Source organism: Sardina pilchardus, chromosome 7 (genome assembly GCF_963854185.1).
Source record: "Sardina pilchardus chromosome 7, fSarPil1.1, whole genome shotgun sequence".
Classification (NCBI taxonomy): Eukaryota; Metazoa; Chordata; class Actinopteri; order Clupeiformes; family Clupeidae; genus Sardina; species Sardina pilchardus.
The window spans coordinates 20,014,132-20,041,679 of NC_085000.1; the positions used below are offsets into that span (position 1 = coordinate 20,014,132).

Here is a 27,548-nt window from a genome sequence, read left to right on the forward strand (position 1 = left end):
GCATTCTTCATGATCAGCATGGGACTGCTGCAGTTTTGTAAACATGCATTCATCAAAAAAAAAGAAAAACATGGAATATTCCAATCCTTCATTCCTTCCTTGTGGAAAAACTGGGAACCAGGGACAGGAGTGAGAGGAGACATTGACACTTTTGACAGAAGCTCCATCTTTTGGTCTTTAATTTTGAATTGATAAGCTGTTACAGCAGCAAACTGTCAAAAATAAATAAATTAATAAATAAAATGGACTCAGTCATTTAAGTAATTGTGTTTACATGACACCTCCAGTAAAAGCGCCTTAAATGTACTTCAGACAGTAAATGACATTGCTAAAATTTTCATTTTTGGAATTGAATTAATTCAGGTATAAATCCTTTCAATTAAACCAGTAGACATAGGGATTTCTATAACCTGAAACATCCTGAACAGTATTTACTTTGAAGTGGTGTCTTTTTGAATCAACATCATTCACTGATTATTTTGATAGGTATTTAAGTACTGTGTTTCATGTAATTCCACAAAATGTTTTTTTTTATAATCTCCAAACACCAAGTTACAGTAAGTGCAGTTGCTGGATGAATAGTTTTAGAAAGCTGACATCTGGTGGTCACTGGGGGAAATGCAAAGTGGTTTTTTTTTTCTGTTCTTGGCTCTCTTTGGTTTTAATCTTGAGATCCAGTTTTAAATTGAGTAAAAACTTCACTTTGCTTCACTTTGCTTTAATCATTTACATTAACCATACTGTATGCAATAGAAAAAATATTGGGTCAATAGAGGACACCTTTCCAATTGTTCTTTTTTCTTTTTATATTTTATAACACCTATTCATTTTTAAGTTTTAAGACCCATTGTGTTTTGGACCACTCAGGCTAACCCCACTAAGCTACAATACGCAATTCCATAAGAGTCCAATATACTCTCATGAATAAACTTGGTTTCAAAAACTTCACAAATCACTACAGAAGTAAGACACAAAGGAGTACAGCCAGGGGAAACAGAAGAGGACATCAACTCTCATACTTTACCTGAAGCTGCACTGACTCTTTCTATGTTTATACCGATATGAAATCCCACTCAAGCACTTGGTAAACACCAAGTGATGTCGGCATCATCAATTCCTCTCATACAAATCAAGTCTCTCTTAAAGGAAAAAAATTCTCTCAGGAAGGAACCATGGGGCAGCCACGTGTGCACGCGAGGGTGACGTGAAGTAGGAATGGCCAGAAAAATGACAGAAAACTTGCAAAGAAATCAGCATAATCCAGAATACTGTAACAGTGGCAATGTCAAGTCCTTCGTGAGTCGCTGCCGAGGTTTAAAGTCTCATCTGGTGGATGATGATGATGATGATGATGATGATGGAGACCAGTCCTTCATACCTCTGCCAGCTTCATCCATCTCCGTCTCTTCCTGTCCTATGGCACTCTGGACAAACATCTCCAGCTCATGCGGAGGTCATTTACAGTACTCGCCAGTCTTCCCTTTGAGCGGCCCAGCGGCCTCGGCCAGGTATCCAGAGTCTGCCTGACCTGTCAATCAATCAGAGTCGGGCTACAGTGTCCAGTGTGTGGGGTCATAGGTCAGTGACTTTGTTCTCCACGGCAGCAGCGATCTGCTGGAGCCGGTAGCCTAGCTGCATCTTCTGGGCCATGGGGTCCTCTTCCAGTGCACTAATGATCTACAGACACACACACACACACACACACACACACAGAGACACAGGGGCAGACGTCTGAGCTTTTTCTTTCATAATTTCAGACAAAATATGCAGTATAGGAATGTACGCACATCCATATAATTGCGACAGGTGCTGGATATGGGCACAAACGGAGTCAAAGGAAAGATATCCGCACACTGTCTTACATGCTCCCGGTTTAATGGCAAAGCACAAAGTTTCGACCGCTCGGGTCTTTGTCAGGTATACAATTTTTATGTAGAATAACTGTTTTATTCCAGCTTTTCTTGATTAAAAGACAGTTGAGGGACTGTTTGTGCTCATGTAGACAGAGAGAGGAAAATATGTACAGTATAACACTTCTCTGTACTGTGTGATCTGTGCATTTTATTTCATAAACTCACCTGATCATAATATTTGTTGATGTACTTGTATAGCTCGTGCAAAGCCACGAGGCAATTCACTTCGCCAGAGTAATTCTGAGAAAGAGACAGAAAGAGATCATCAACTTCATATCAGAGGGAGACAAGTGTTTTTTTAGCCATAACTTATATTGGTGCGGGGAATTGAAAGAGAACAATCTGACGACAGCAACTTCCAGAAGAAGGGCAGATGAATCTTGCACAGTTGGTAAAATGGTAGGATATTCCTGGCGACAATAACAACATTGCACTGATATAGCATTTTATCAAGGAACCCAAAGCACTTTACAGTGAATAGGGAACCTCACTAACCACCAACAATGCAGCACACAGCTACACATTAGGTAAGGTAAGGTAAGGTAAGGTAAGGTAATGTTTAATTATATAGCGCATTTCACGTGCACTGAGTGCAACCCAAAGCGCTTTACACACAACACTGATACAGTACAAATAGTGCCGAACGGAGTGACGTAGTCGCCAGCGTACCCATGACTACATGAAACAAACAAATTCACAAAATAACATCATGAGACAAGACAAAAAATTACGGACGGAGTGGCGTAATCGCCAGCATATCCGTGACAACAACACAACAAACAATCTCACAAAATAACATTAGATACACTGCTATTCAATGTTTAAAGTTAACTACTGTACATACATGATAATGCTGAAGATTTCTTGTGCTGGGGGTACTCTACTGAGGCTGCTGCAGTCAATACTTGGATAGGACTATCACACATCCGACTATAAGAGATGTAACAGTGTTGATGTCATCCAGACTTACCCTTGACAGCTCTGCAAGCGCAGAATTCATTTCCTGATCACTGGCTGAAATCGTCTGCCTGATGTCAGCATAATACCTTCAACAAAAAGTCACAATCATCAGCACTTTCAGCCATATCATCCACATTCTATATGCCCCCGATTCTCATTCTCAACACTGAACATTTACAAACTTAATTGAGCAGCCATACACAGCCAAGCCGCACAGGCCGGTGTGCCTCCGTGTATCAGTTTATGTGTGAGCGGTGCCAAAACAGTTGTGTGCCAGGCTCCAGGTTGTGTTGGTGTTTTTGCAGTGAGCAGCGGGCAGCTGGGCGGGGGGGTGCCCTCCAATGCCCGGGCCAGTCTGCTCAGTGCCCAGGGCCGGGAGGCCAACAGGCTGGCACATTCTCACCTCTCCACCATCTGCTTGTAGCGCGGGATGTCTCTGGCGTAGAGCAACTTGTTAATGGGGGAATCCTAAAAAAAAAGGAAAAAGAGGGAAAAACACAGACACAATGAAAACAGAGTAAAAAAATAACGGTAGGCTGTAAAAAAAAGGGCTTGGTTGGTGTGGCAGAAGACATAGTAAAAGCTCACACTGCTTCTATAAATAGCCCTCCTTCATTTGTCTCTCTAATTACAGTAACTATCCTACTAAATAACAGAATTTACAGCATCTACCATCAGGGCTGATTCTAGTCTACTACATTTGGGTGGGCCAGCAGACATTTTGGTTGGCCACCAAAATTGACTTTGATACAAAACACAAACAACCAAATTGGTAATTGCTCCAGCCAACAGCCAGGGATGAACAGTATTTCTGATACCTGTATCTAAAATAATCATTTTATTATTTATTAAATAGTATTTTGTTTTGTTGAAGAAAATGGCTTTATATTTTGTATCAAAATGTGTATTTTTGTAGTTTAAAAAATACAGCTCGTAGGCATTGGAAAGTCTAGTGTACAGAGTCAGTGTACTGATGAAGAAATAGATTGAATATATAGATATGGAAGATTTGCAAAGTGATATCATGCTCTCATGAAAGTATTTATATATCATATTATATTCTAAAATACCCACACAGCCTCACAAAGTGCACATGATTAGCTGATTGGGCAAGCTAGGCCTGCACTGCCCATGCAATGGCCATGCCAGGCCTCAAGGGGGCACAGGGTTGTACATAAAGATACTTGTAACATTCAAAATTAAAAAAATTACAGTACTTTATTTTGGTACCTGGTGTGGCTAATGTACAGTATTTTGTAGTTTGATGTACTTACGATTAGGGTATTTGATATTCTATTTTAAAACACATGCTGGTGTATTTGGCCCATCCCTGCCAACAGCTAAAGTAGCCAGGTAGATACAGTGCTACACTCTGGGTCCCCCCCCCCCATACTGACAGTACACAGTACTAAGTGAACCACTGTATGCAAAAAATGGCGGGGGGGGGGGGGACCACTCATGGCTAACCCCACTAAGCTACAATACGCAATTCCATAAGAGTCCAATATACTCTCATGAATAAACTTGGTTTCAAAAACTTCACAAATCACTACAGAAGTAAGACACAAAGGAGTACAGCCAGGGGAAACAGAAGAGGACATCAACTCTCATACTTTACCTGCAGCTGCACTGACTCTTTCTATGTTTATACCGATATGAAATCCCACTCAAGCACTTGGTAAACACCAAGTGATGTCGGCATCATCAATTCCTCTCATACAAATCAAGTCTCTCTTAAAGGAAAAAAATTCTCTCAGGAAGGAACCATGGGGCAGCCACGTGTGCACGCGAGGGTGACGTGAAGTAGGAATGGCCAGAAAAATGACAGAAAACTTGCAAACTTCGCAAACTTCGCAAACTTGCAAATGGGGGGGGGGGGGGGGGGGGTTACCTACTGTAACACACATACATACATAGACCTAACTGTTCAGCTATGTACCAGCCAGCATCATATTCAACACCAACTCACACTGCACACTGTGCAGATGCACAACTGAAAAATAACACTTTGCTTGAGTAGGCAAGACACAATGCTCGGGCTTAGCCCACCCTTGCCCAGGGGCGTCACTAGGCATGTTTTACTGGGGCACGTGCCCCAGTAAAAATAAGTTGTGCCCCAGTAAAAACAAATGTCTTACATGTACACAAACGACGCAGTGCCCCAGTAAACATGTACACAAATGACACAGTGCCCCAGTAAACCTTAATTCCTAGTGACTCCCCTGCCCTTGCCCCTGCCTGTCTATCATTCCTTTTTTCTGTCAGTTGTAACAGCGCTCAAGATGCACATTTCTGCTGAACAGTAAAGTGATTATGTACTGTACATTCAATATCCAACCTATATGCTTAATCAGCTTGGCACTCAACCATCAGAATCGATACAAGAACTACAGTAGATAACATTTGCAGCGTCCCTGAAGAGACTTTACTGTACTTCTATTAGATCTGTGTAGAGACTAAATAAATCTGTATCTTAGTGTCTTATACACATGTAGACCATATCTATGGCCATATTTATGCTGCAGTGTTCCCTGTGTCTCGGCTCACCCTGCCCAGCTTGTGGTCAGCAATGGTGCATGAGTCCATGAAGGTCTGGGCGATGACCGACAGCACAGCATCCACATTATCAGAGGTGTGCACATCAAAAATGAAGTGTGGGTTCTTCAGTATGTTGATCCAGAATCTTAGGGGTAGGCTAAACAGGGGGAAATGGGATCAAACAATGACAGAAAAAGGTAACGAGTGATGTTTTATAGTATTAAACTGTAAATAAAGTTGAACATAATTCACGTTTATGAATGATTTGTCTGATCCAGTGTTTTGTGGTACCTGTTGGTCTTCCAGATGTGCACCGTTTCTGGGTCAGTGATGTTGTGCTGAAGAGCCTGCTCGTCCAGGAGGTCAAAGAAGTATTTGACGGCCAGGGGCACGGGCCTACTGGTGCTCAGGATCACCTGGAACAGATCGTCCACAAACTTCTGCAGCGTCCCCTGTAGACACACACACACACACACACAACAGTTTCACATGTGTGTCTACATACATGCATACATAAATGATTGTCAGGGCTGATAGACAGGAAATTATCTGTGCATTCAAAGACAATATAGAGAATAGCCTTTCTTGACATCGTACTGTACATGGCCGAGCTCAAGCCTGAAGTCAGGCACCACGCCTGAACTCTATCAGGCCTGGATTGTGTGTATGTGTGTGTGTGTGTGTGTGTGTGTGTGTGTGTGTGTGTGTGTGTGTGTGTGTGTGTGTGTGTGTATGTGTGTTAGTGTGTGTTTGTGCGTGCGTGCGTGCGTGTAGACTGGCACCTTCATGGAGAGCAGTCGTGTGAGGTAGATCTCTGGGATGGCCTTGGCCCTCTCGCGCTCCCTCTCCCTCAGGCTGCCCCTCCTGTGCTTGGGCAGCTCGGGCTCCTCGCTGGCCTTCACCAAGTGCCACAGCCTCATGCCCCCCTCGTCGCCATCGTCCAGCATGGGCGTCTCTGAGAGGACAGCAGGACATTGGAGAGCAGAGTAAGAAGAAAAACCATGAGCTCCTGATAAATAACTTTATATTGTGACGTTCCTCAGACATCAGCTCATGGTGTAGCATACTTGTTTTCTTCGATTCATTTGATATCCAGTATGTCTAGCACCCAGATTTTAGAGATTGGATGTGCGTGCTTTGCTTGTTTTTTTATTAGAGCAGATCGAGCCAGGACATATGAGGGAAGTGATTGGAGAGCGACTGGATAAGCAGAGCTCAGCTTCTGTATAGGCTACAGTAAAACTGATCAGTGAGCCCCCTCTTCCTCTCTGGAGCCCGTTACATTTGGGCTAATTCAATCATTTAGTCTCTTTATAATGCGCATCTGATGTGACACAGTTTTATTTATCAGTGATAACTGATAAACTGATGATGAATGCATGTTACAGAGCTATTCCCAGGGCCATTCATAGAAGCCAGTCCATACTAATGTATAATGACACTAAAGACCTAGTGATCATGACCAGAAAGGTTTAAAGCGGAGTGAGAGGCGCAAACGTTCGCCAATTTCCGCGTTCTGTTTTCGCAAAGGGGAGGGGGGGGGCGAAATCCTCCTTTAGACCTAGAAAGTGACGTTACATTTGAACTGAACTGCTTGAGAGATCGATATCCCACTATGACGTCTTTGCTGCACGCCTCTTGAAGCAGACAGGAATTGTTCGAATTTTGCTTCCATAGAGATGCATTATGTTGCTCTATCTTGTCAGTAATGAAAGATCTTTGTCGTGACCCATGACGGTAAACAAACAGGATCAGAAGCGTAAAAGGGTCCATGATTGTAGGTGGAGGCATAAAGCGACTCACTCTCTCCAGGCATGTAGTCGTGGCTGTCATGGTGGATGTGCTTGGAGTGGCGAGGCACCAGCGTGACGGTGGCTCCATCAGGGACCTGGAGAGTGAGACCAACTGAATGAGCACCAGTCAGCACGCAGGGATCTCTCTCTCTCTCTCTCTCTCTCTTTCTCTCTCTCTCACTCTCTCTCTCTCTCTCTCTCTCAAATCAAATCAAATCAAATGGTGCTTTATTGGCATGGATGGGTAAAGTCATTGTTGCTAAAGCTACAAGTATAACATGTGAATAATCAACTTTACATTTATGTCGGTAAGGAGATAAAATTAAATAACGAGAGGAGAAAAAATATATAATAATAGCCATATCTCTTCTCTCTCTCTCTCTCTCTGCTTTACCCTCACACGTATTCAAACACATATGGCATTTCCACTGTGGGATCACTCTACTCTATTTGCAGTCTGCTCTAAGCAGAGTCAACCACCTACAGCTGCATTCAAACACATCTGAAAAAAGCACTCTGTATGTATGGGCACTCTGTGTGTATGCTGTCTGCACTACAAGCCACTATCATACAAAACTGGTTAAATAATAAATATCTGTGAAACACAAAAAGCATTTCTGACTGCTCTTGAACATTCATTCTCAGAATTCACAACTTAATCCACTCAGACAAACATTTCATTCCAAATTCAACATGTCCAGCAGCGTTGCCCACTGCTTCATCTGCCCTAGTGTGGGCTGTGCCTCTGCTCAGACCTTGTAGTGCTGTAGAGTGTTGAGTCGTTTCCATGTCCCCTGCACCACAGACGTGAGGTCCTCATCTGACAGAATCAGGTGACCCGCCGTCCCTGCCCGCCATTCTGTTTCGTTTCGGTGTCAAAAAGAAATAAAATAAAAATTACACCATATTCAAAAACATGACATATCTGCGCTTGCATGCAGAAGATATACGAGATAGAAAATACTGCAGACATTGTTCCCTGTCATCATACATCTGGGTCTCATAACCCGCCTCTGCCTGAACCGTACCCAGGTGAAGGGAGTCCGTCGGGGGTCTCAGGGAGTAGGATTGACCCTTCCAGGTCTGTTCCAGAACCTTCTCCTTCACCTGGGTGATGGTGTCACAGTCCAGCACCTTGGTGGGCATCGTTTGGGTTTCATTGACACCCCCTCCAGTCACCAGGACATTTAGGGTCTGGGTGGACAAGTGAATGGAAGAGTAGAGTTAGCATTTTAACTTAGTCTTAGTGTGGGTTGCACCAACAAGGACTAAATTAATCGTGGTTTAGGCCTAATCAAGGATTTGTTGATCTAGGTTTCAAAATTCCAACTTTAGTTGACCTGAATGAATGGTGGAATCTTTGAAACGGCAACATTCTATCAAAACGGCAACTGTCAATAAAACGTAATTCTTGCTGATGCAACCCACCCTTTTGTGTTCCTCATTAAAAGCTGATGTATTGCATACAGTAGTATGGAGTTTTGCAGATTAATTTTCATATCATAATTAGTATTAAATGATGTTGAAAACAGTGTGTTTTAAGTGCAGGAATTGTACACTGGCATCTTTCGCCACTCCTGCTAGCACACTTTGTGCATGAAAAATGCACAATATAAATAAATGTTACTTACTTACTTCCTTACTAAACAGTCAAGAAGTAAAAATGTGTGTGTGTGTGTGTGTGTGTGTGTGTGTGTGTGTGTGTGTGTGTGTGTGTGTGCGTGTGCGTGTGCGTGTGGTCCCTCACCAATGTGCGATACTCCACATCCTCGCGGAGCAGCCGGTTGTCATTGAGTGTGTATTTGGCCTTGCCTGTCACAGCGTCCACAGGGCCCTTATCCACCTGGTGTTTTATAGCTCTGAACATCATGTACAGAGGCTCCCCCGCTGAGTCCTGACACACACACACACACACACACACACACACACACACACACACACACACACACACACACACACACACACACACAGACACAGACACACACACACACACACGCGCACAGAACACACATCAGCAGCAGCTCCTGAGGCCACAGTGCTAACTCTCAGAGAGCCTAAACCAGCCACACAGCAGAAGCCTGACTTCAGATCTGTTTTCAAAGAGGTCTGCCATGCAGCATTCAGCTATGTATAGCAGGAATATGATAACAACAAAAACTCAAATAACTTTCCAAAAAACATGTACACATACACATTATGCTTACACTGCAAGCCACCGAAAACTGCTTATTTTACAGAAAGTACCACAACAAATGAAAACGAGTAGGCGGCACGACAGCAAAGTGCAGCTCTGCAACAGCTCACCCTCAGGAATGAGTAGAGGCAGATCGACATCCAGTTTGTCAGCAGTTTCTCCACCACCGACTCGGTCCTGAAAAGGGGGAAACAGGAGAATGTGTTGGTGGCAGCAGCCGAAGCCTTCAGCCTGGTCACCGGCTCTAATGACATGCAGCTCTGGCTCATTTAGCTCAACAGTCAGATTCGGGTAAACAAACCACCCCAAAATGATATGTTTATACAACTGTAATCGTCGAGCGAACGTCGAGCGAGTGATTACAAAAAACTCCTCAAGTCTTCTGTGCAAAAATGCTAGCAAACGTATCCACTGAATATGAATATGTGAATATGTGAATATGTGAATATATGAATGTTGAATATTTAGCTGAACTTAAATCCGAATGACCACATGGTGATGGGTGCCTGCTTCGTCTCTCACCTCCTGAGCATGAGTTTGGGGTTCTTGGCGGTGTACTGCTCCACCAGGTCGTTGAGCAGGGTCTTGAGGATGTCGGTGAAGTACTCCAGCTTGCTGTGGAGAGCCACCGTCAGCAGGGAGGCCACGTAGGCCCGGTCGCGCGGGGAGAACGTCCGCTGGCCCTCCAGCGTGTGGATGAACTGAAAGACGACATTTGCATCGCGCATGTTTTTGAAACACAGATCTAAACAGTGGAAAACAGTGAAACTGTAGAGTCTGTCTCTATTTTATCTTCTGAGAACAAGTGGTACTGCCCAAATCAAATGAGGAAATAAGTGTGTGTGTGTGTGTGTCACAAATTGAGAACAGGAGCTGGAATGGTAGAGGTTAAAGGATTTCAATGTTGGACTTCCTGCTTTCAATGATGTAAAAATCATCATTTTACATCATTGAAAGCTGGAAGTCCTATTCATGGGCTTCATTGAAATCCGCATTTCTCCCATCTCAAGGCAAACTGAGGGAATGATGCACGACCATTCAAAAACATGACTGGTTTTCTAAAGATACAAAGCTTAATGTTAATCGGTGAAGTGTCCCTTTAAACAGTTGTTTGTGTCAAACCAAAAGTAATGGAGGCACCAGACCAAAGGTGACCCAGGCTGGTGATACCTTGGTGAGGAACAGTTTGCTGTTGAGCAGGTTGGACAGCTGCACCAGGCCCTGTTCCACGGTGGCCCGGCGACACTCCTGCACGTCCAGATCTCGCCGGAGCGGCGACTCCTTATGGCCAGGGAAGAAGATCCTCTCAGCGTAAGTGCGATAGTCCAGGATCGGGGTCCCAGATCCCACCAGGTCGCTGGACATGTCCATCATCTCTGTCATCAGGTCTGCACACACAGGTGCATCGAACACGGTTTGATTATTCATACAAATAATACATTTCATCTGCGTAAAATAACAATTAACAAAGACTGGAGAATTAACTACTAAAACATGCCACTACAGTTAATTTCTAGATTCCATTCAACCACTTGTTCATCATATTTTTCTAAAGACTTCACAAAGATGGCTACAACTCTGAGTGCCAAAGTAAGTAAACATTCAGCACAGTCATGCCGTATTAGCCAAGCAGTAAACATCCAAAGAGTTGGGCATCCCTGCCTGCCAATTATTTTATGTATGCAATGAACACTGAACAAAAAGAGTTGGACATTTTTGTAAATGACTAAATAACGATTTGAATCGTTGATATACACTTTATGTGAGTTGGCAAATATGAGAGAGATGTTGGTATGTTGGACACAATAAGGGCTGCCCACCGGTGAACTCCTTCTTGCAGCGGTCTCTCACACTGGTCTCCAAGTTCTCCAGTTGAATCTGGACTTTCTTATAGTCCCTCAGAGCCTGTTTGCTCTTCCTCCTGAGTCACAAAACAGACAAATGGGTCCAAACAACCATTCATGAGGCATAAATGTGCTTTGACTATTTTGATACTCTGGACATACGGCAAGCCCTTAACTGAATTCAACACAGCCAGAAATCATTCGTACCTGTATATTAAGACGATGATCAACACAATGAGGGCCACAATGGAAGCCCCTACCCCGACTCCCACCTGGGCCTCTAGAGGAAAGGTGGACAGGCTCTGGGTGTCGTACTGCACACGGCCCAGAGAGAAGTTTAAGCTCCCCATTCTGACCTGGGAACAGTAAAGATGTGGTCAACGACACCCAGAGGATCAAGTGTTTAAGAGCAAAGCACAGATGTGAGCAAGATTGAACCGGGATGGGGAAACACATATGACTAACAATAAAGATACATTAGGAACTGCAAGATTAGTTTCACATTCAGTTCACGAAAAAAGCCTAGATTGCATTCTAAACTGTTTTCAAAAAATGTCAGAGCAGCCATCTGTTGTACTAAGCAGCCCATGTCTTGGAGCTACAACAATAGCGCTGTGTGTAGCGTATTATAAGCTTACAGCAAGCCTGGAGATTATGACTCACTGTGAATTCTGGGAGCACATCTGCACCCTCACGCCTCTTCAATGCCACCACTGAGGGCTGCTGGGAAGGGGGCTCACAGTACAGGTGGTTACGGGTCAGCGTTTTGACGGCACAAACACCCTCTCCGATGACAGCCACCACCTCCTCTTTGAAAATGGCCAGGTCCAAGTTTTCACCCTGCAAGTGGATCGAGAGTCAGTCACAGACAATATAATATATTATTTTTCAAAAGGTGTCACACACACACACATGCTGTTGAAGGGGATATTTCACAGATCTACATGACATACTGTAACACACTACATGATGTAAGAAGAATGTAAAAATGAGCCTTGGACCTCGACAGAGATGATGCTGCCAGGTTTGTGGCGATAGGGCTTGCTGGGGTCGTGTTGGTTGAGCGGTCGGAGGACGGGGTTCTGCTCGTAGCTGAACGCATCACCTCCGCTGACGGCCCCGAAGCTGAAGTGGAGATTGTCCAGCAGAAAGTCCACCTTCACCTGGGCATGGAGCGCCTCAGCCCCCACGGCTGGCGTCCCACACATGATCAGGAAGGAGCTGTTCACTGTGCAGCGCTCTTCAAACTAACAGTACACAGGAACACGGAGTCAGTAGTGTAGGACTTCCAGGAGAAACAAAATGGGTCTGACACGACAGTTAGTAAAGAAATCGGGCTAAAAGCTAGAGGAATTCAAATGTATTGATTAAATGTTCCGGACATCTTCTGACCAGGCGTATTTTTTTTTTCTTTTTTTTTTTCCAAATTTCAAAAAGTGAGAGCACACAATACATCAGCAAAGTGCTGAGAAAAAAAACTCTCACACTGCAGTCAAAACTGACATTTAGAACAGAGAACACAACACCTAGGACACAACATCATGCTCACCTGTTTCACCGTGCAGAGCACTCCCTCCGGACAGCCGGGCTCTGGAACAATCCGCCGTAACCTTTTGAGCGGCCTACTTTCCCTTTCCTCCATGCTCTCAGTCTTCCTCCTCTTCCTCTTCCTCTTCTTCTGCGTATGGGGCTTGAGAGGCACGAGGGTCACGCGGATCCGTGGCTCCTGAACTACATCCAGGTTGTGCCCAGACACTCGAATCATCCGCCCGCCGCTGGAAAACAGACAGGACGCAGGGACTAACTTGTCAGTGTTTTGAAATAACTTTATGTGTTATTCATATATTTATTTCTATTTATTCATAAAGATATTTACATTATTTATTACAATACAATATTTACAGTTCTATTTGAACTGGGGGTTACATTTTACAGCTACCGTAATTTCCTGAGTATTAGCCGCGGCTTATACATTGATTTTGCTACATTTCTTCAGCTATGAGGGTAATACAGGGGGGCAGTTACTGTAATATGGTATTAATATGGTTTTGTTTCTTTTAACTTGGATAAAACACTGTCCTGTGGCTTATATGCGGGAAATTACTGTAAATATAGAAAGATGCCAGATGATGAACAGGGCGAAAGACCCACCTGAGGAAGCTTCTGGACGGAGCCGCCTGTGTGACATTGGGATCAGGGCAGTAATGAAAGGGAACGGCCTGCAGATGGCGCTCTGCCCTATTGAAGCGAACCACCACGCCGTACTCCCCAGTCCTGTTGCTGCTGCCGCTCACACACTCGATGCGATCATCCTGCACCTCAGAGGAACTGCCGAGAAACGGAACAAGGGTATGACAGCAGAATGACACAATATGATGACTTATCACCCTAATAGGCTTTTGTTGTGCTGATTAAACATTTAAACAGAGGAGCTCACAACATGATTTGTCATATTGTTAAATATGATAATCATTTAGTCTGTTCATATATGAAATCATCTTAGGATAAATCATTTACTTGACTGAGACTAAAAATGAGCATTCATGTTTATTATAGGGGTATGTTCAGAGAACATCTATTCTCATAGCACAACTAGTCTTGCTTATCCTACAGACAATTGCACTCATTAAGGCACATACTACACTCATTGATGCTCTTATTGTGGTTGCTGTTTATTGTTGTAAAACTTGTTGTTAGAATTGCTCTTATCATTTTAAAAATGTTTTTACCATGTTCTAAGTCGCTTTGGTTATAAAGCGTCAGCCAAACGTAATGTAATGTAATGTAATGCAATGTATGCTCTTGCTGGACGATGTCATTCTTACATGGCACAGGGCACTCCTCCAATGAGAACGGTGATGTCCCGCAGGTTGCCCGTGCGCAGGCTGTGGCCAGTGATGGTGAGCAGGGTGCCTCCGGCCAGCGGGCCCCTCTGAGGGAACACGTCCGTCAGCGTCGGATCCTGAGATGACATCACAGAGATGCGGACAAAATGACTGACCGTAGCAACGGTTACTGCGGTTACTGAACAGCAGAGTCATCAATAACTCTGGCTCATATTGCATGACACAACACATCAACACATCACAAACACGCTCCTCAGAGAGTTCTCAGCTCATTTTGTATGAACTAATCGACCCACCCTAATATAGGCTAACACATCAACTAGAAAAGCACTCAGAGAGCGAAAACATAACCGCCTCCTGGATCCAGACGGTGATACGGATCACTAAATCAAAATGTAGTCGTTTCTTACTTGGGTCATTTGAGACATTCCCTGAAAATTTAATCAAAATCCATCCATAACTTTTTGAGTTATCTTGCGAACAAACAAACACATAGACAGACAGACAGACAGACAGACTGACAAACAAACAAACCCCGATGAAAATATAACCTCCTTTGAGACATTCCCTGACAATTTCATCAAAATCCATCCATAACTTTTTGAGTTATCTTGCGAACAAACAAACACATAGACAGACAGACAGACAGACAGACAAACAAACAAACAAACCCCGATGAAGACATAACCTCCTGTGTGGAGGTAATAATAATACAGGTAAAGCAATAGAGACCTGGAAGTGGAACCGCTGTGCTGAGAGGCCGACTCCTCCGTCCCTGACCTCCACCGAGGCCTGGCCACTGCGCTCCCCTCCACTGGCTGTTGTCTCGCACACGATCCTGCGCAACAAAAGGACACCATGAAGCGTCCGCCTCCACTAATGAGTGTTGCCATTAGTGGCCCGTGACGCTTTGTTCAAAAACCCTGACCTAAAACATCCACAAGTGCTGCCCCTGAATAGCCTATACAACCACAACAAGAATAGGATGATTGTATAACACATGTCAAATAACATCTGTCTGACTTATTATTTTAAATCTCTTACAGGGGAGCTACACCAGGTGCCTAACTGTGGCGTTCCGTTCGCGAAGCGTATGTTGCAGCAGTTAACAATCACTATATTCAAAAGAAGTAGCTATACCAAACGTGACATTGGCGCGTACATTCGGAAAAAAATAGACCAGTCTTCTAAAATGGATTCGCAAACGGAACGCTCCAGTTACACGCCTGGTGTAGCTCCTCGGTTACAATAAAGAGAAAATGTTTTGTCTACAAAGAAATTGGTATATCATCATGATCAATAATCTTATTTCTGAAGATATCATATACAAATTGTCCAGTAGTGCTTGTGTGTTACCTCGATGAGACCTCGTAGCTACTTGGGATGACATTGCATTGAATCCCAGCCAGGGTGACCGAGTGCTGGATGTCCTCAGCTCTCTGGCCGAGGTTGGAGCCAGAGATGGTGACGATGGTGCCACCATCTATGGGGCCAGAGAGAGGCTCAATCTGAAACGAGTGAATTGAAGCTTAAAGAAAACACAGCCAAACCGATCTCCACACTTAAACCCAATCTTATGGTATAACTAGATGGGATTTCTTCATCTATATCCACTCTCTTTACTGCATACAGTTACCACAACCACATCAATGCATTCGGGAATCAAATATCCATGACTGTGATGCATTTGATTTGGGGATTTGAGAGTGCCTGCTGTTTGAAACTGTCTGGATAATAATCCGAAAAATTCTTGGATCAACCTCTTCCCAAAATTCTTGGCACAGGCCCACGCCAGCGCAAAAGCTCACCAGGTGGATGACAGGTGCCGGGCATGTCTGCTGCACCTCGTCTGCGCAGGAGTCGGCGAAGAGGCAGCTGGAGAGAGCGCCGCCGCACCACACGCAGCCGTACTTGGGGTCGGCCGTGTGGCAGCGGCTGCAGTCGGAGCGCCCGACCGAGCAGTTATACAGCGTCACTGCGAAGGTGAACACAGGGTCAGTCTCTCCACAGCGGCGCTGTACAGTACTGCACAGTTGTTTTCTACACGCACTATCGCCTTCATTTGTCAGAACAGTAAAGTCATTTGTCAAGAGGAAAATCAATATGGACAATTAATGTCAGGGGTGGTTTTGCCTCAGGAGTGTTCATGAATGTTGCATGGGGCAGACGGAGTGGAATCATAGGCTATGTGTGTTGTTGGCACAGTGCACCAGCAAGGTGTGAGGTAGGCTTTCTATCGTATTGTTTGTCTGTAGTACGGTAGATGCATGACTGAAAGCCACTCCTCACACAATCCTACTGTTACCCAAGCACAAGCTCGACTGAGTTTATTCTTTCATGTTTCAACATGCTTAGCTCTGGTGAGCTAACAACAGTAATCGAGTTGTACCTCTGTTGAATTTTACATTGCCTAGTGGACATCACACAAGATCTAACATGTAATACAGGGAACATATATGTCTTGTGCTAGAAATAAAGATTTGAAACTGTTTGTCATGGCCAAGATTTATAGAGCCATGGCAACCTAAACAAGGATTTCCACAGTTCATTCAATCAACGTTTGGAGACACAGGGAGAGCCAGGATGAAAATGCATACAACGCAATTACACGAAGCCTGTCATACGAGGCCTGTCGTGTGTCTGATGTCCACACCGTAATGCTTTTTAACCGTTGCCTGCATGTCCGTGCCTGACCACTGATTTGATCTTACCGTGCAGGTCCTGGACACTGTCCATATGGAAGGCGTTCCTCCGCCTCACCGAGACCAGGGCGCTGTACTCCTCCACAGCAGCTGAGTAGGAATACTAGAGCCCACAACACAACACAACCGACCTTCATAATGAGCCAACCACGACAGCCATACATACAGTATAGTGTTATTTGATATGACTGGGATGAAAATATGCTCTATATATATGTCCTTTTTTTCCCTGTTATAGGTTTATACAAATTATAACATTATAAATGCCCAGAAACGTAAACTGCTGTGGACATAATAACATACATTTAAACACATGATGTCAATTTTCATGATGAAAATTACAGGAAATATAGAATGCAAAACCTTGTGGAGTTGGCAGGTGATGAAGAATCGGGAGGACTGTGCCTCATCCGCTTCAACAAATGCGTCCACCACGACAGCCTGTCCCTCTACGGTCAGCACACACTCATAGTCCAACTCGTCATCCTAACAGAGGATGGAATGGATTGCAAGCCAATGAAAATACATAGAATGAACTGCTGCTGTGCTGAAATGTGTACAGACAGACTTATAGTGAGGCACACAGTATAGTCTAATATCCCTAATGGCCTGGTCAGACTACATGATTTTTTTGTCGGTCACGATTGTCGTTTACGATCTACCATGTCACACTATACGATTTTAGAACCATGAAAACCTCTCCGCGTCTTGGTCGGGAGAGTGGCCACATACACCACAAGCATCGGTCGCGTCATACGACTCCCGTCAAATTTCTGACAAGCCAGACTTTTTGTCGGGCTGTTTTAGAACATTGTGAACGACAAATCGCAAGTTGTGAAGCATGTCGTATTATAAGATTCACTCCGCGTTCGATGTCGTGCACGACCATTTGAAATCGGATACGACGCTGTAAACTTGTCGGTCACGACAAATTCGGGCCAAAATCGTGTAATCTGACCAGGCCATAAAACATCCTCATTCTAGAATGGGGGGGGGGGGGGGGGGGGGGGGGGGGGCGCTACCTTGTACAGATGCAGGTTGCGTCCTGTGAGGGTAATCTTCCTGTCCATGTTGACCGGCAGAAGAGAGGAGCCTTGGATGCTCTCCACACAGGGACAGGCATAAGAGCCTCCACTTACAAATGAGCCCTCGTCCCCCTGTGTGCATTACACACACACACACACACACACACACACACACACACACAAAGAGTGTCACAAAATGTCACCATGAGTCCAAAGTCTGGCTTCACAAAGTTTCAAACTCTCCACAATGACCAGTGATACATACAGAACAGCTACATTCTAAAAGACACCCTCACATGGCTGCAGGATTGTGCAGCCAAGGGACAGATGCTACACTATACAGTGAAACACATAAATGACAAAAATGACGCAAACACAACAAATGGTGCATGCAGGCTTTTTGAAAGCTGATGGGCAGTGGCTGTTGATGTTGAAGTAGCTGCATCAACATGTTTAGCAGAAGAATACACAACATGCACTAAGACATCAATGCAAAAATTAAACAGAAATACAATGGACTGATTGGCTGAATAAGGAAGGATTCATGCTTATTGCTTATTGTCAGACTTTTCACTATTTTTTAAAGATCAACTTCAGTTATCAGTGGAGGAGAAACTCTGAATGCTAATGTAAATGTTTGCCCAGACTGACTGTATTCATTGAGGTTACATGACCAGAATGACTATTTATAAGTCTTCACTTCAGCCCCCAGTCTCCACGGATGCACTGACTGACTCACCGGTAGGTAGAAATCAGCTGAGTCAGACTGGTAGTCCATGTCTGAGCTCTGGGAGAAGGCGGGCGGGCTGCTCCCCCCCTCCCCATCCCCAGAGGGGACCGAGGCAGATGACACATAGACCTCCGCCCCGGCCTCCTCATCAGACTCAACAGGCGGGGGAGTGGTGAGAGCAGCCTCTGGGGCAGCGGATGGAGGGATTATGTCTTCATTGAGTGGAAGCTCCATTACACTTGACACATGGGTGGTTCCTGCATCCAGAACAGACTCTTCTAGCGATGAATCTGTAGCTTCCTCCTCTTCTCCGACATCTTGCAGAGAATTGTTCTGAGAACCTGTCCACGGAACTTCCTCCAACAAAGTGCTGTTGTTGTTGAGGCTAACGTCGGCTGCGGCGTGCCTGCCCTCTGTCGTGTGTCTGCCTGCCAGTGGGGTGGTGGCAGAGGGCGCGTTGGCTGCTGTGGTGGCCTGGTTCAGCATGGGTGGCAGAGCGGCCGTGGTGGTGGCGGCAGCAGCGGGAGGCGGCGTTGTGGGTACCAGCGTGGGTTCAGGAGTGGTGGACAGAGTCACGGAAGCAGCAGTGTTTGAAGCTCCCGATTCGGTGGCTGAGTGAACTCCTGTGGTCGGATTTGTGGGATTTTGCGTGGTTGAGGCTAATCTATCGACAGCTTTTGTAGTTGTGGGGCCAGATGTTGGGAGTTTGAACTTGTTGACACACAGGGGGAGAGATGAGGAGGTGATGGAACACCAGACATGAACAAAACAGAAAAAAATATAAATACAAAAAATATGGAGAAACAAACAGTGTAATATACATAAATATGGACAAACACAACACAACAAAATATTTAGTCTGGAGACACGGACCAGACAAAACACTGGGGCAGCAGCACACAACAAACAAACAATTATATCAGTGAAGTGCTGGATTTCTACCACATACTAGTTGAGCATGCAGCACACATAGGTATAACCAAATGACTATTTCAGATGTGATTGGGAGGGTAAAACTTACATGCTCATTGTAAATGATGACACCCTCACTGCAGGTTGGTTTGTGTGTACACAAGTGCTGGTGAATGCACCAGTTACAGCTCCAGCGACTGCTTACACAGCCTGTGCATCTGTAGGAGCAGGACATACACATTTGAGTTGTATACATCACTCATATAATGGCATAAAAAAAGCATGTATAACATGTCATGACTTTCAAATCAGTCTGAGATTATTGGAGTTAATCAGTGATAAAATGTATATAGTAAGTTCATCCTGAATAGACTATAATAAGGCAGAAAATGAGTGAGTTAATGTGTGTATTTGTGTTTGGGAGGGGAGGTTGTGGGTTTAGAGAAGAATTCAAAATCAAACATTCTCTGCAGTGCTCTCATCTAAATGTATACTATTCTAACATAGAACTGGAGAATTGCCTTGAAATTAGAAGCACAAAATCCCCATAGACCAGTCGGAAAATCTACACCAACTATAAAGCACACTGAGCAACAGTTAGCATACCGGTAATATGTAATTCATTAACCAGTGTAAGCAATGGCTTTTCAGCAGTTTAGGTTGGAGGTCTATCTTGTTAACATATTGCCTTCCAGTCTGTGGGGCAGGAATGTGTGGGGCCTCCTCCCATCCCCCCTCCTTCATCAGCAGCGACATCTGTCACAGCGTCTTTGCTTCAGCACTGTTGCCAGCACAGGGTGACAGCTGCCCTGGCTGGCATCTCTTTCTCTCTCTCTCCCACTGCCTCCCCTTCATTCCACGCAAACCACAGTTCAGCAGGGTTGATTACACGCCAAATGGCTCACATTCCTGGTGCCCATCCCTTAACACACCTTACCAGTCTGTATTCAAATGAGCCGTGTCCAACCCTTTTGTTTTTTGACTGATGCACATTCACACTCTAACGCTTTCATAGTGTAATGTGTGGGGTTATGATGTATTATCAGGAAAAAAGTGGAGCGCACGGAAGAAATAAGAAGCACTCACGGCTTAGTGGGGGACAGTTGCTGGACCAGACCGCAGTCATAGAAGGTAAACATTTGGCTGGCAACTGTGATGTTGAGGAAGCGGAGCGAGAGGGGAACTGTGACCGCGTCTGCAGGACAGAGGAGAGCATTTGTCAGTCAGATATAGCACGTCGGAGTGAGTGTCAGGAGTGTTTGGGATTCTTCAACGCACGCAGCGTGCCAGTTTTGAAGAGGCGTATTTTTTAACAACAGATAATAAAGCTATCATGGTCTCTCAAGAACAATATGAGTGGTGCAGCAGGATGTCAGGAAGACTGTAAACCATGAGAAAGGAGTCTGTGTTTGTGATCTTAGTGTTGTTATTCCTTCAGAATTAAAACCAACAAATTCAATTATTTCTGGAATGTGTCCCCACAATTCCTGTTTTCCCAAGGAAGCAAAGGTCATCTGGATGACTACTTTCCTCTGCTGCCTCAAACAAACACCCCCAAACTATGAAAAACATCAACAATAAAGACAAACACATGCCTATTAATGACATAGAAACCATATATTTGAGAGCAACATTATTATAATCTCGGAACAAAGTGGGTTTAATCCACACAAAATAACTGTACATGGACTATACAAAATATATGACCGGCAATCGTTGGTCATCACGTAAACCAAGAATATTTGAATGGTCATGGAGAGGCATGAAATACTGGCATGTATGTTTTATCTGCACTCTAGTGTCCCACCTTCTCCTTGGCTGATAGACGGAACGCTCCTTGCGTCTGGAGAGCGGCAGGTCACCGTGGTGCCCTGGACAGTTGCGGGAGTTTCAGTGTCCTTAAAAACACACCTGTAGGCTTCCTCCTCAGACAGACTGGGCAGGCCTGGAACGTCCAAAACAATCTGGACAGAACATGAGATAAGGATGTGAAAAACACTTTCCACATTCGATCCACACACACCAATATTCAATATGGTGTGTGTGTGTGTGTGTGTGTGTCTGTGTGTCTGTGTGTGTGTGTGTGTGCGTATATGTGTGTGTGTGTGTGTGTGCTTGCGTGTGCGCGTGCGTGCGTGAGAGAGAGAGAGAGTGTATGTATGTCTCTGTGTGTTTGTGCATGTGTGTATGTGAGAGAGAGTGTGTGTGCGTGTATGTGTGTGAGTGTCTGCGCCTGTACTTACACTGGTCTCCTCTCCGCGGCTGGCGTTGAGGGGGCTGATGGAGGCGACCCGGAGGCAGCGCTGCTGCTGGGGGCTGAAGCTCCACAGCCACTGGCCCACCAGAGAACCCCGGCGACAGGACGAGCGCACGCCACACCTGAGGGGAACATCACACTCATCATCTCACTCATCATCACACTCATCATCACACTCATCATCACACTGAACACTGAATAAGAGGAATAGCTGCTGGCCCCAGTTGTGGCGCGACTGGCTGGGGCACCTGCACCGCACACCGGTGACCCGGGTTCGATTCCCGCCCCGTGGTCCTTTTCGGATCCCACCCCTACTTTCTCTCCCACTCGTTTCCTGTCACCCTACACTGTCCTGTCTGATTAAAGGCATAAAAGCCCAAAAAATATCTTTAAAAAGAGGAATAGCTGCTGCTTAGCAAATGCTAATGTGGATCTAAATAAAAAACAAACAAACAAACAAACCACTTAGGGATTTGGTTAGACTTTAAATTCAACTTAATAGTTATTTTCTGTATGAGTCTTACCAGAGAGTTACAAAGGCACACTGCTTGTTAACTTACTGTAAAAAGCCTTTATTTTTTGGGGCTTACACGTTGTCAAAAATGTCTTCCTCAGAGCTTGAACAAACAAGCCAATAATGTCTACCTTAATGGTGATTTTAAAAAGTGGGCGCTTATTGGAACAAGTTTCCATGACTTGTGAATGATATCAAATCTAAACATGGATGGGGACACTGTGTCTGTGAGGATGCAAATATTCCTCTTTATTGACGCAAACAACGCTTCCAGAGGGTTGACGAGAGACCGCTTACTCTGGAGATATTAGGTTAGTATTGAATCATGAGTGCAGCAGAGACAGGATCACACGAGGGGTTATAAGCTCACCTCCCCTCCAGCACACACCAGCCACAATAGGGATCATGAGAGGCCAGACATGACTCACAGTCAGAATGCCTCTCACACTCCGACACAGGGCGCTTCTCCACCTACAACATGGACACCAATAGACATTCAGAACTTCAGAACTTCAGAACCTATCACTAAGAACCTAATGTGTACCAGTTGCTGAATAAAACAGCATAACAAACAATGTAGAATGTGGCATCGGGCCAAAGTCCTCTAATGTATTATTATCATAAATGCAATATATCATAACCAATTTCTCTATGTGTGTGTGTGTGTGTGTGTGTGTGTGTGTGTGTGTGTGTGTGTGTGTGTGTGTGTGTGTGTGTGTGTGTGTGTGTGTGTGTGCATGTGTGTGTGTTTGTGTGTGTGTGTGTGTCATGTTTGACTCACAGCATTGCTGGTCATGATGAGGAGGTGTCTGTGCTCCTTGTCCAGGATCAGATCGCTGTTGATGGGGGAGTCGGACTGGACGGAGATGGTGGCATATCTCTCTGCCTGCCCTGTGGCGTAGTCGATGAACACCTGCAGAGCAACACACACACACACACACACACACACACAGGTCAGCCGTGACAACGATGACGCCAAGGCGATCACAAGAGCGCAGGCTCAACTCAATTGATCACTGGCTAGTGGCCACTGAGTCATACAGTACAAAGAAACTACTTGACTGAAGTACAGTAGATGAAAACTTTCACTTCAGCTGTAAGTGTGAATATACTGATACACACATTAAACAAGAGAGCTCAAAAATGTGGGACTTGGGAACACAATACATTGGGATAAAGAGCTTAATGTTTCTTAAATCATATCGCCTCTGGAGTAGATTACACTAAATCAGATTTTCAGGTGGGAAATCCAATCTGTGAGACAGGTGACATGGTTAAAAGTCTCAGACACCTTCAGCTAAGTGGCTAACAGGCCTTCCCATGCTTAGCTTGGCCAGGCTTAACACGATTAGCCTCCATTTAGTGTCAGCTCCAGTTACCTTGGGAGAAAATCATGTTCTGTTCCTTTTACACAGGAGATGGCTTGTGTGTATGTGTGTGGTTGTGTGTGCGTGTGTGTACTGTATGTGTGTGTGTGTGTGTGCGTGTGTGTGTGTATGCAATAATGTGGATATGGACATAAAGCAGCCATGGGTAATTGTGTCTCAGAGTATGACAGTCTCTCGCTATAAGGTTAGAGAGTGCTTATGTGTGTGTGTGCTTGTGTGTGTGTGCGTGCGTGCAAGCGCGCACGTGTGTGTGTGTGTGTGTGTGTGTGTGTGTGTCTGTGCGTGTGTGTGTATCTGTGTGTTTGAGTGAGTGTGTGCTGCGGTATTCGGATTGTGTGGATGATATAATCCCTTTATAATGGGTTACTTCTGGTCAGCTGCATGTTGAGGGCCTTTGATCTTATACCTCAAAGCCCAGTCACTCTGGAGCTCAGGATGGTATGGCCCACTGCCTCTATTCACAGACTTCTTCACAATTAGCCAGCAGGACCACCTCCATGAAGAGGCTCAAGTGAATGCATCCACCACGTGAGTGAATGTAGAGAAAACATTTAAATGTGCAGATTTGGAGTATGGAAATCAGCTTTGTGTCAAGGTGGTTAAACATTTAACCAACTTGGCACAAATTATAGAGGCATATTTACCACTACATTGCCTAAAGGTATACACTGATTATTTTCTGATTTGTCAGAAAAAATGAAAGTCTTACTATATTAGGCAATCTTGTAAAACTGCTACCTACTGCTTAAGTCAGTCACTTAATAAGCTCAGTGTTACAACTGTGACTGCCATAGACATTTATACATATATATATATAGATAGATAGATAGATAGATAGATAGATACTTTGTTGATCCCCAAGGGGAAATTCAAGGCCCCAGCAGCTTAAGACACCACACACAACATACAATACAATGTAAACAGGAAAATAAAAAGCAAATCAACAAATCAACATCACTAAAGGAGCAGTAAAATCCTATAGATAAGATGTGCATGAATGTATGTATCTATGGTGACTGCACTACAAATATGTTCTCAAGGGCAGGTCTAGTCTCTTTGTCCACCTTGTGCACGTTTCCCTTGGAGTCGCCCAAGAAGGCGATGGTGTGCTGCTCTCCGACGCTGGCGGCCACGGCGGTCAGGCGGGCGGTGGGGCTATCCCAGAGTGCCCTGCTCTCCACCGCCGTGCGGCTGGCCATGGGGCTGGGGGTGTGGTCGGAGCCACAGGGATATGCCTTCAGGGTGTTCTGCAGAGAAAAACAAACACACCCGCGTTAACCTCCCCCCATGTTCTCATGCCATATCCTGTGCATCCTTGCAGCAAGGGCTCAACACCAGACACTGCTGATGTGAGCCTTTTTTTGTCCAAGGCGGGTATTAATCTGTTTTGTTTAAATGAGCTCATCATGAGAACAAATTCCCATTCAATCCCAACAGGATGTTCCTACTCGCGACTGGCAATGAAAAGTGATATCTGCATATAAAATGCCTACATGACCATATTTGTGTAGTAAAAACAGAAGTTTGGTTCATTATGTCACTCTTGTTGTGGTGATGTCATGCTAAATCCACTCATTCATTCAGATGAACAGTACCCTTTTTACCTACAGTAGAGTTTAGTCCCTCCATTGTTTCTGTGAGCACCGTGATCCTCTTATGCCGCCTTAAGCAGATTGGGGGCAAATCAGATTACTTGCAGACTGCAAGTTTGCTTTGCTGTTTGAGCCAAACACCCCTCGCAATTTTCCCTCTTATGTCCGCTGAGACACTAAGGCCACCTGTGGCTCCCTTTTTTTCACAAAGCCATCGATGCTGGCCAATATTATGTCTACAAACTACAACTAAGGGCCTGTTTACAAAGCGCTCTGCGTGTGTGTTAGATAGTGTGTGTGTGTGTGTGTGTGTGTGTATGTGTGTGTGTACAGTATGTGTGTGTGTGTGTGTGTGTGTGTGTGTGTGTGTGTGTGTATGTGTGTGTGTGTGTGTGTGTGTGTGTGTGTGTGTGTGTGTGTGTGTGTGTGTGTGTGTGTGTCTGTGTGTGTGTGTGTGTGTGTGTGCACGTAAACATATGTGTACGTCTGAGAGTGCATATTGTGAAAAAGCCGTGCATGTGGAGGTATACGAGGCCTCCCCCAGCTCCTCTTGGCAGAGTTCATTAGTGGCGCTGTGCTCTGTTTGTTTTATAGATCCCTAACAATCCCATTAAATCACGCTCGCCGTCCTGGCAACGGAGGCAGACGGGAGGCGGGTCACGCCGAGGTCGTGGGCCCCAGGCTCCTGGCCTGGCGTCTGGGATCCGCTGCCCGTTGGACACGGGCCTCATTAGGGACCTAAACTGGGCTGCCAAACTGCCCTCCTCTCCTGGCTTCTGCACGCCAAAGCACAGGGGGATATACTGTATGCCCACTGCAGCTAGCTCTGCGGCACGATGGGACATACTCCAGACCTCAGACAGAATTAGCTTCAGACCAAATTGCTCATGTTTTAAAAAGGTATCTTGACATTTACTACAAATGTCACATGGTACAGAACAATGGACCGCAAATTATATGTATGACAGTTAGGACACAATATGTTTTTGTTTACTTATTATATTGTATTACAATATGATGGCATGCAACAAGGCAGTGCAGTGGAAGTTAGGTTATTATTCATTCTGTCATGTTCCTGACTTATCTTACCGTTGGCAGATTAGCACAGTTTGACTTCACATCGTACTCTATGTAGGCTACTTCAGCACCGCCCTCAAATCCCGTCTGAGTGTAGCACAGGTCTCGCGTGGCGTCCATCTGATGGTCCAGCTGATCTAGCTGGTAGAAGCAGAGAGCCGACTCGTCCCCAGGCCCCACGGCCGAGCTCACCCAGGGAGAGAACACCCCCACCAGCAGCTCTTGCCCAGAGCTGGGGCTCCCGAGATGGGCCGCCTGGAGGAGGTTGTAATTTTTCCCTGTAGTCACAGAGTGGCACGACAGGGGCACCTCCACGTAGGAGTAGTAGGCAGCGTCGTCCAGACACACCCGGGCGGCGAAGGTCCGGTACTCGCGCGACGTGGCCTTGAGGTCCCGCCTGTAGAACAGGAAGTACACGTGTCCGCGGCGGGAGAACGTGGTCACGAAGTGGTGGTCGTACTCCGACTGGCGTCCGGCCACGGTGAGCTTGGCCGTCTCCTCGTAGGAGAAGACGGGCTCGGTGGCGAGGTGGCGCGTGGAGATGGGCGGCTGGCTGCTGGTGTAGCCGCGGCCCACGTAGAGCACCGGCGGCGCCTCGGGCCGCGGACGCACCACCAGCCCCACGGTGGACACGGCCGGGTCGTTGGCCGCCACGTGCTGCGTGTCCACGGGCCGCTCGGCCGAGAAGAGCACCCGGCGGACCGAGTCCAGGCCACGCTTCTGGCAGGTGCCCTGGTGGACGCTGCCGCAGGTGATGAGCTGCATGGAGTAGGGGTCCACCAGCAGCAGCTTGTTGTGGTTGCTGGCGTAGCTGGCGTGCGGGCAGTGGGCCTCGGTGACGGGCGGCAGGCAGTCCTTGCTGTCCCTCACGGGGCCCGTGCGCTCCTCCTGCTCCAGGCGCAGGCCGTCCAGGCCGTCCAGCTGGAAGAGGCGGTCGCGAGCGCCCACGTACACCGTGCCCACCGAGGGGTCGGGGTGCAGGGCCAGGTGCTCGAACACAGTGTCATTGGAGGAGAAGCGCGGATATCTGTGCTCTGTCTGGACACTAACGGCACCAAGCAGGAGGAGCTGAAGCAGGACACATACAAGGGCCATCTCGAGCACTGAAAACACAACACACACAGACTGATGGTCAAACACCAGCATTAAAGAGCGTCTGAAAAAGTTACCATGGCAGGGATCACATTTTGGTTGTTAGGTCCCATTGATGGAATTGCAATGATTTATGTGGGCCAGTACAGTCAAAACTCACCATTTGTTATA

The 27,548-nt window shown here is 45.7% G+C and overlaps 1 protein-coding gene across 1 annotated transcript in view; it reads right to left on the reverse strand.

Moving 5' to 3' along the window:
- plxnb1a (plexin b1a) overlaps positions 1-27,548 on the reverse strand; it is a 27,768-nt gene extending 220 nt beyond the window's left edge. Inside the window, exons 1-37 of the mRNA XM_062540244.1 lie at positions 27,538-27,548; positions 26,298-27,388; positions 24,681-24,863; positions 23,010-23,141; positions 22,599-22,699; positions 21,701-21,836; positions 21,265-21,421; positions 20,544-20,652; positions 19,567-19,675; positions 18,555-19,256; positions 17,813-17,947; positions 17,154-17,276; positions 16,800-16,893; positions 15,897-16,063; positions 15,445-15,596; positions 14,821-14,926; positions 14,068-14,204; positions 13,394-13,570; positions 12,792-13,017; positions 12,244-12,489; positions 11,906-12,082; positions 11,450-11,598; positions 11,219-11,319; positions 10,569-10,786; positions 9,921-10,099; positions 9,509-9,575; positions 8,952-9,098; positions 8,233-8,398; positions 7,960-8,063; positions 7,215-7,299; positions 6,194-6,366; positions 5,703-5,863; positions 5,421-5,568; positions 3,277-3,341; positions 2,884-2,959; positions 2,079-2,153; positions 1-1,677 (exon numbers count right to left, since the gene is read on the reverse strand). The exon at positions 1-1,677 is cut by the window's left edge and continues 220 nt beyond it. Coding sequence (XP_062396228.1) covers positions 1,573-1,677; positions 2,079-2,153; positions 2,884-2,959; positions 3,277-3,341; positions 5,421-5,568; positions 5,703-5,863; positions 6,194-6,366; positions 7,215-7,299; positions 7,960-8,063; positions 8,233-8,398; positions 8,952-9,098; positions 9,509-9,575; positions 9,921-10,099; positions 10,569-10,786; positions 11,219-11,319; positions 11,450-11,598; positions 11,906-12,082; positions 12,244-12,489; positions 12,792-13,017; positions 13,394-13,570; positions 14,068-14,204; positions 14,821-14,926; positions 15,445-15,596; positions 15,897-16,063; positions 16,800-16,893; positions 17,154-17,276; positions 17,813-17,947; positions 18,555-19,256; positions 19,567-19,675; positions 20,544-20,652; positions 21,265-21,421; positions 21,701-21,836; positions 22,599-22,699; positions 23,010-23,141; positions 24,681-24,863; positions 26,298-27,380 — 6,471 coding nt within the window. The 5' untranslated portion in view covers positions 27,381-27,388; positions 27,538-27,548 and the 3' untranslated portion in view covers positions 1-1,572. The remainder of the gene's footprint in view (positions 1,678-2,078; positions 2,154-2,883; positions 2,960-3,276; positions 3,342-5,420; positions 5,569-5,702; positions 5,864-6,193; positions 6,367-7,214; positions 7,300-7,959; positions 8,064-8,232; positions 8,399-8,951; positions 9,099-9,508; positions 9,576-9,920; positions 10,100-10,568; positions 10,787-11,218; positions 11,320-11,449; positions 11,599-11,905; positions 12,083-12,243; positions 12,490-12,791; positions 13,018-13,393; positions 13,571-14,067; positions 14,205-14,820; positions 14,927-15,444; positions 15,597-15,896; positions 16,064-16,799; positions 16,894-17,153; positions 17,277-17,812; positions 17,948-18,554; positions 19,257-19,566; positions 19,676-20,543; positions 20,653-21,264; positions 21,422-21,700; positions 21,837-22,598; positions 22,700-23,009; positions 23,142-24,680; positions 24,864-26,297; positions 27,389-27,537) is intronic.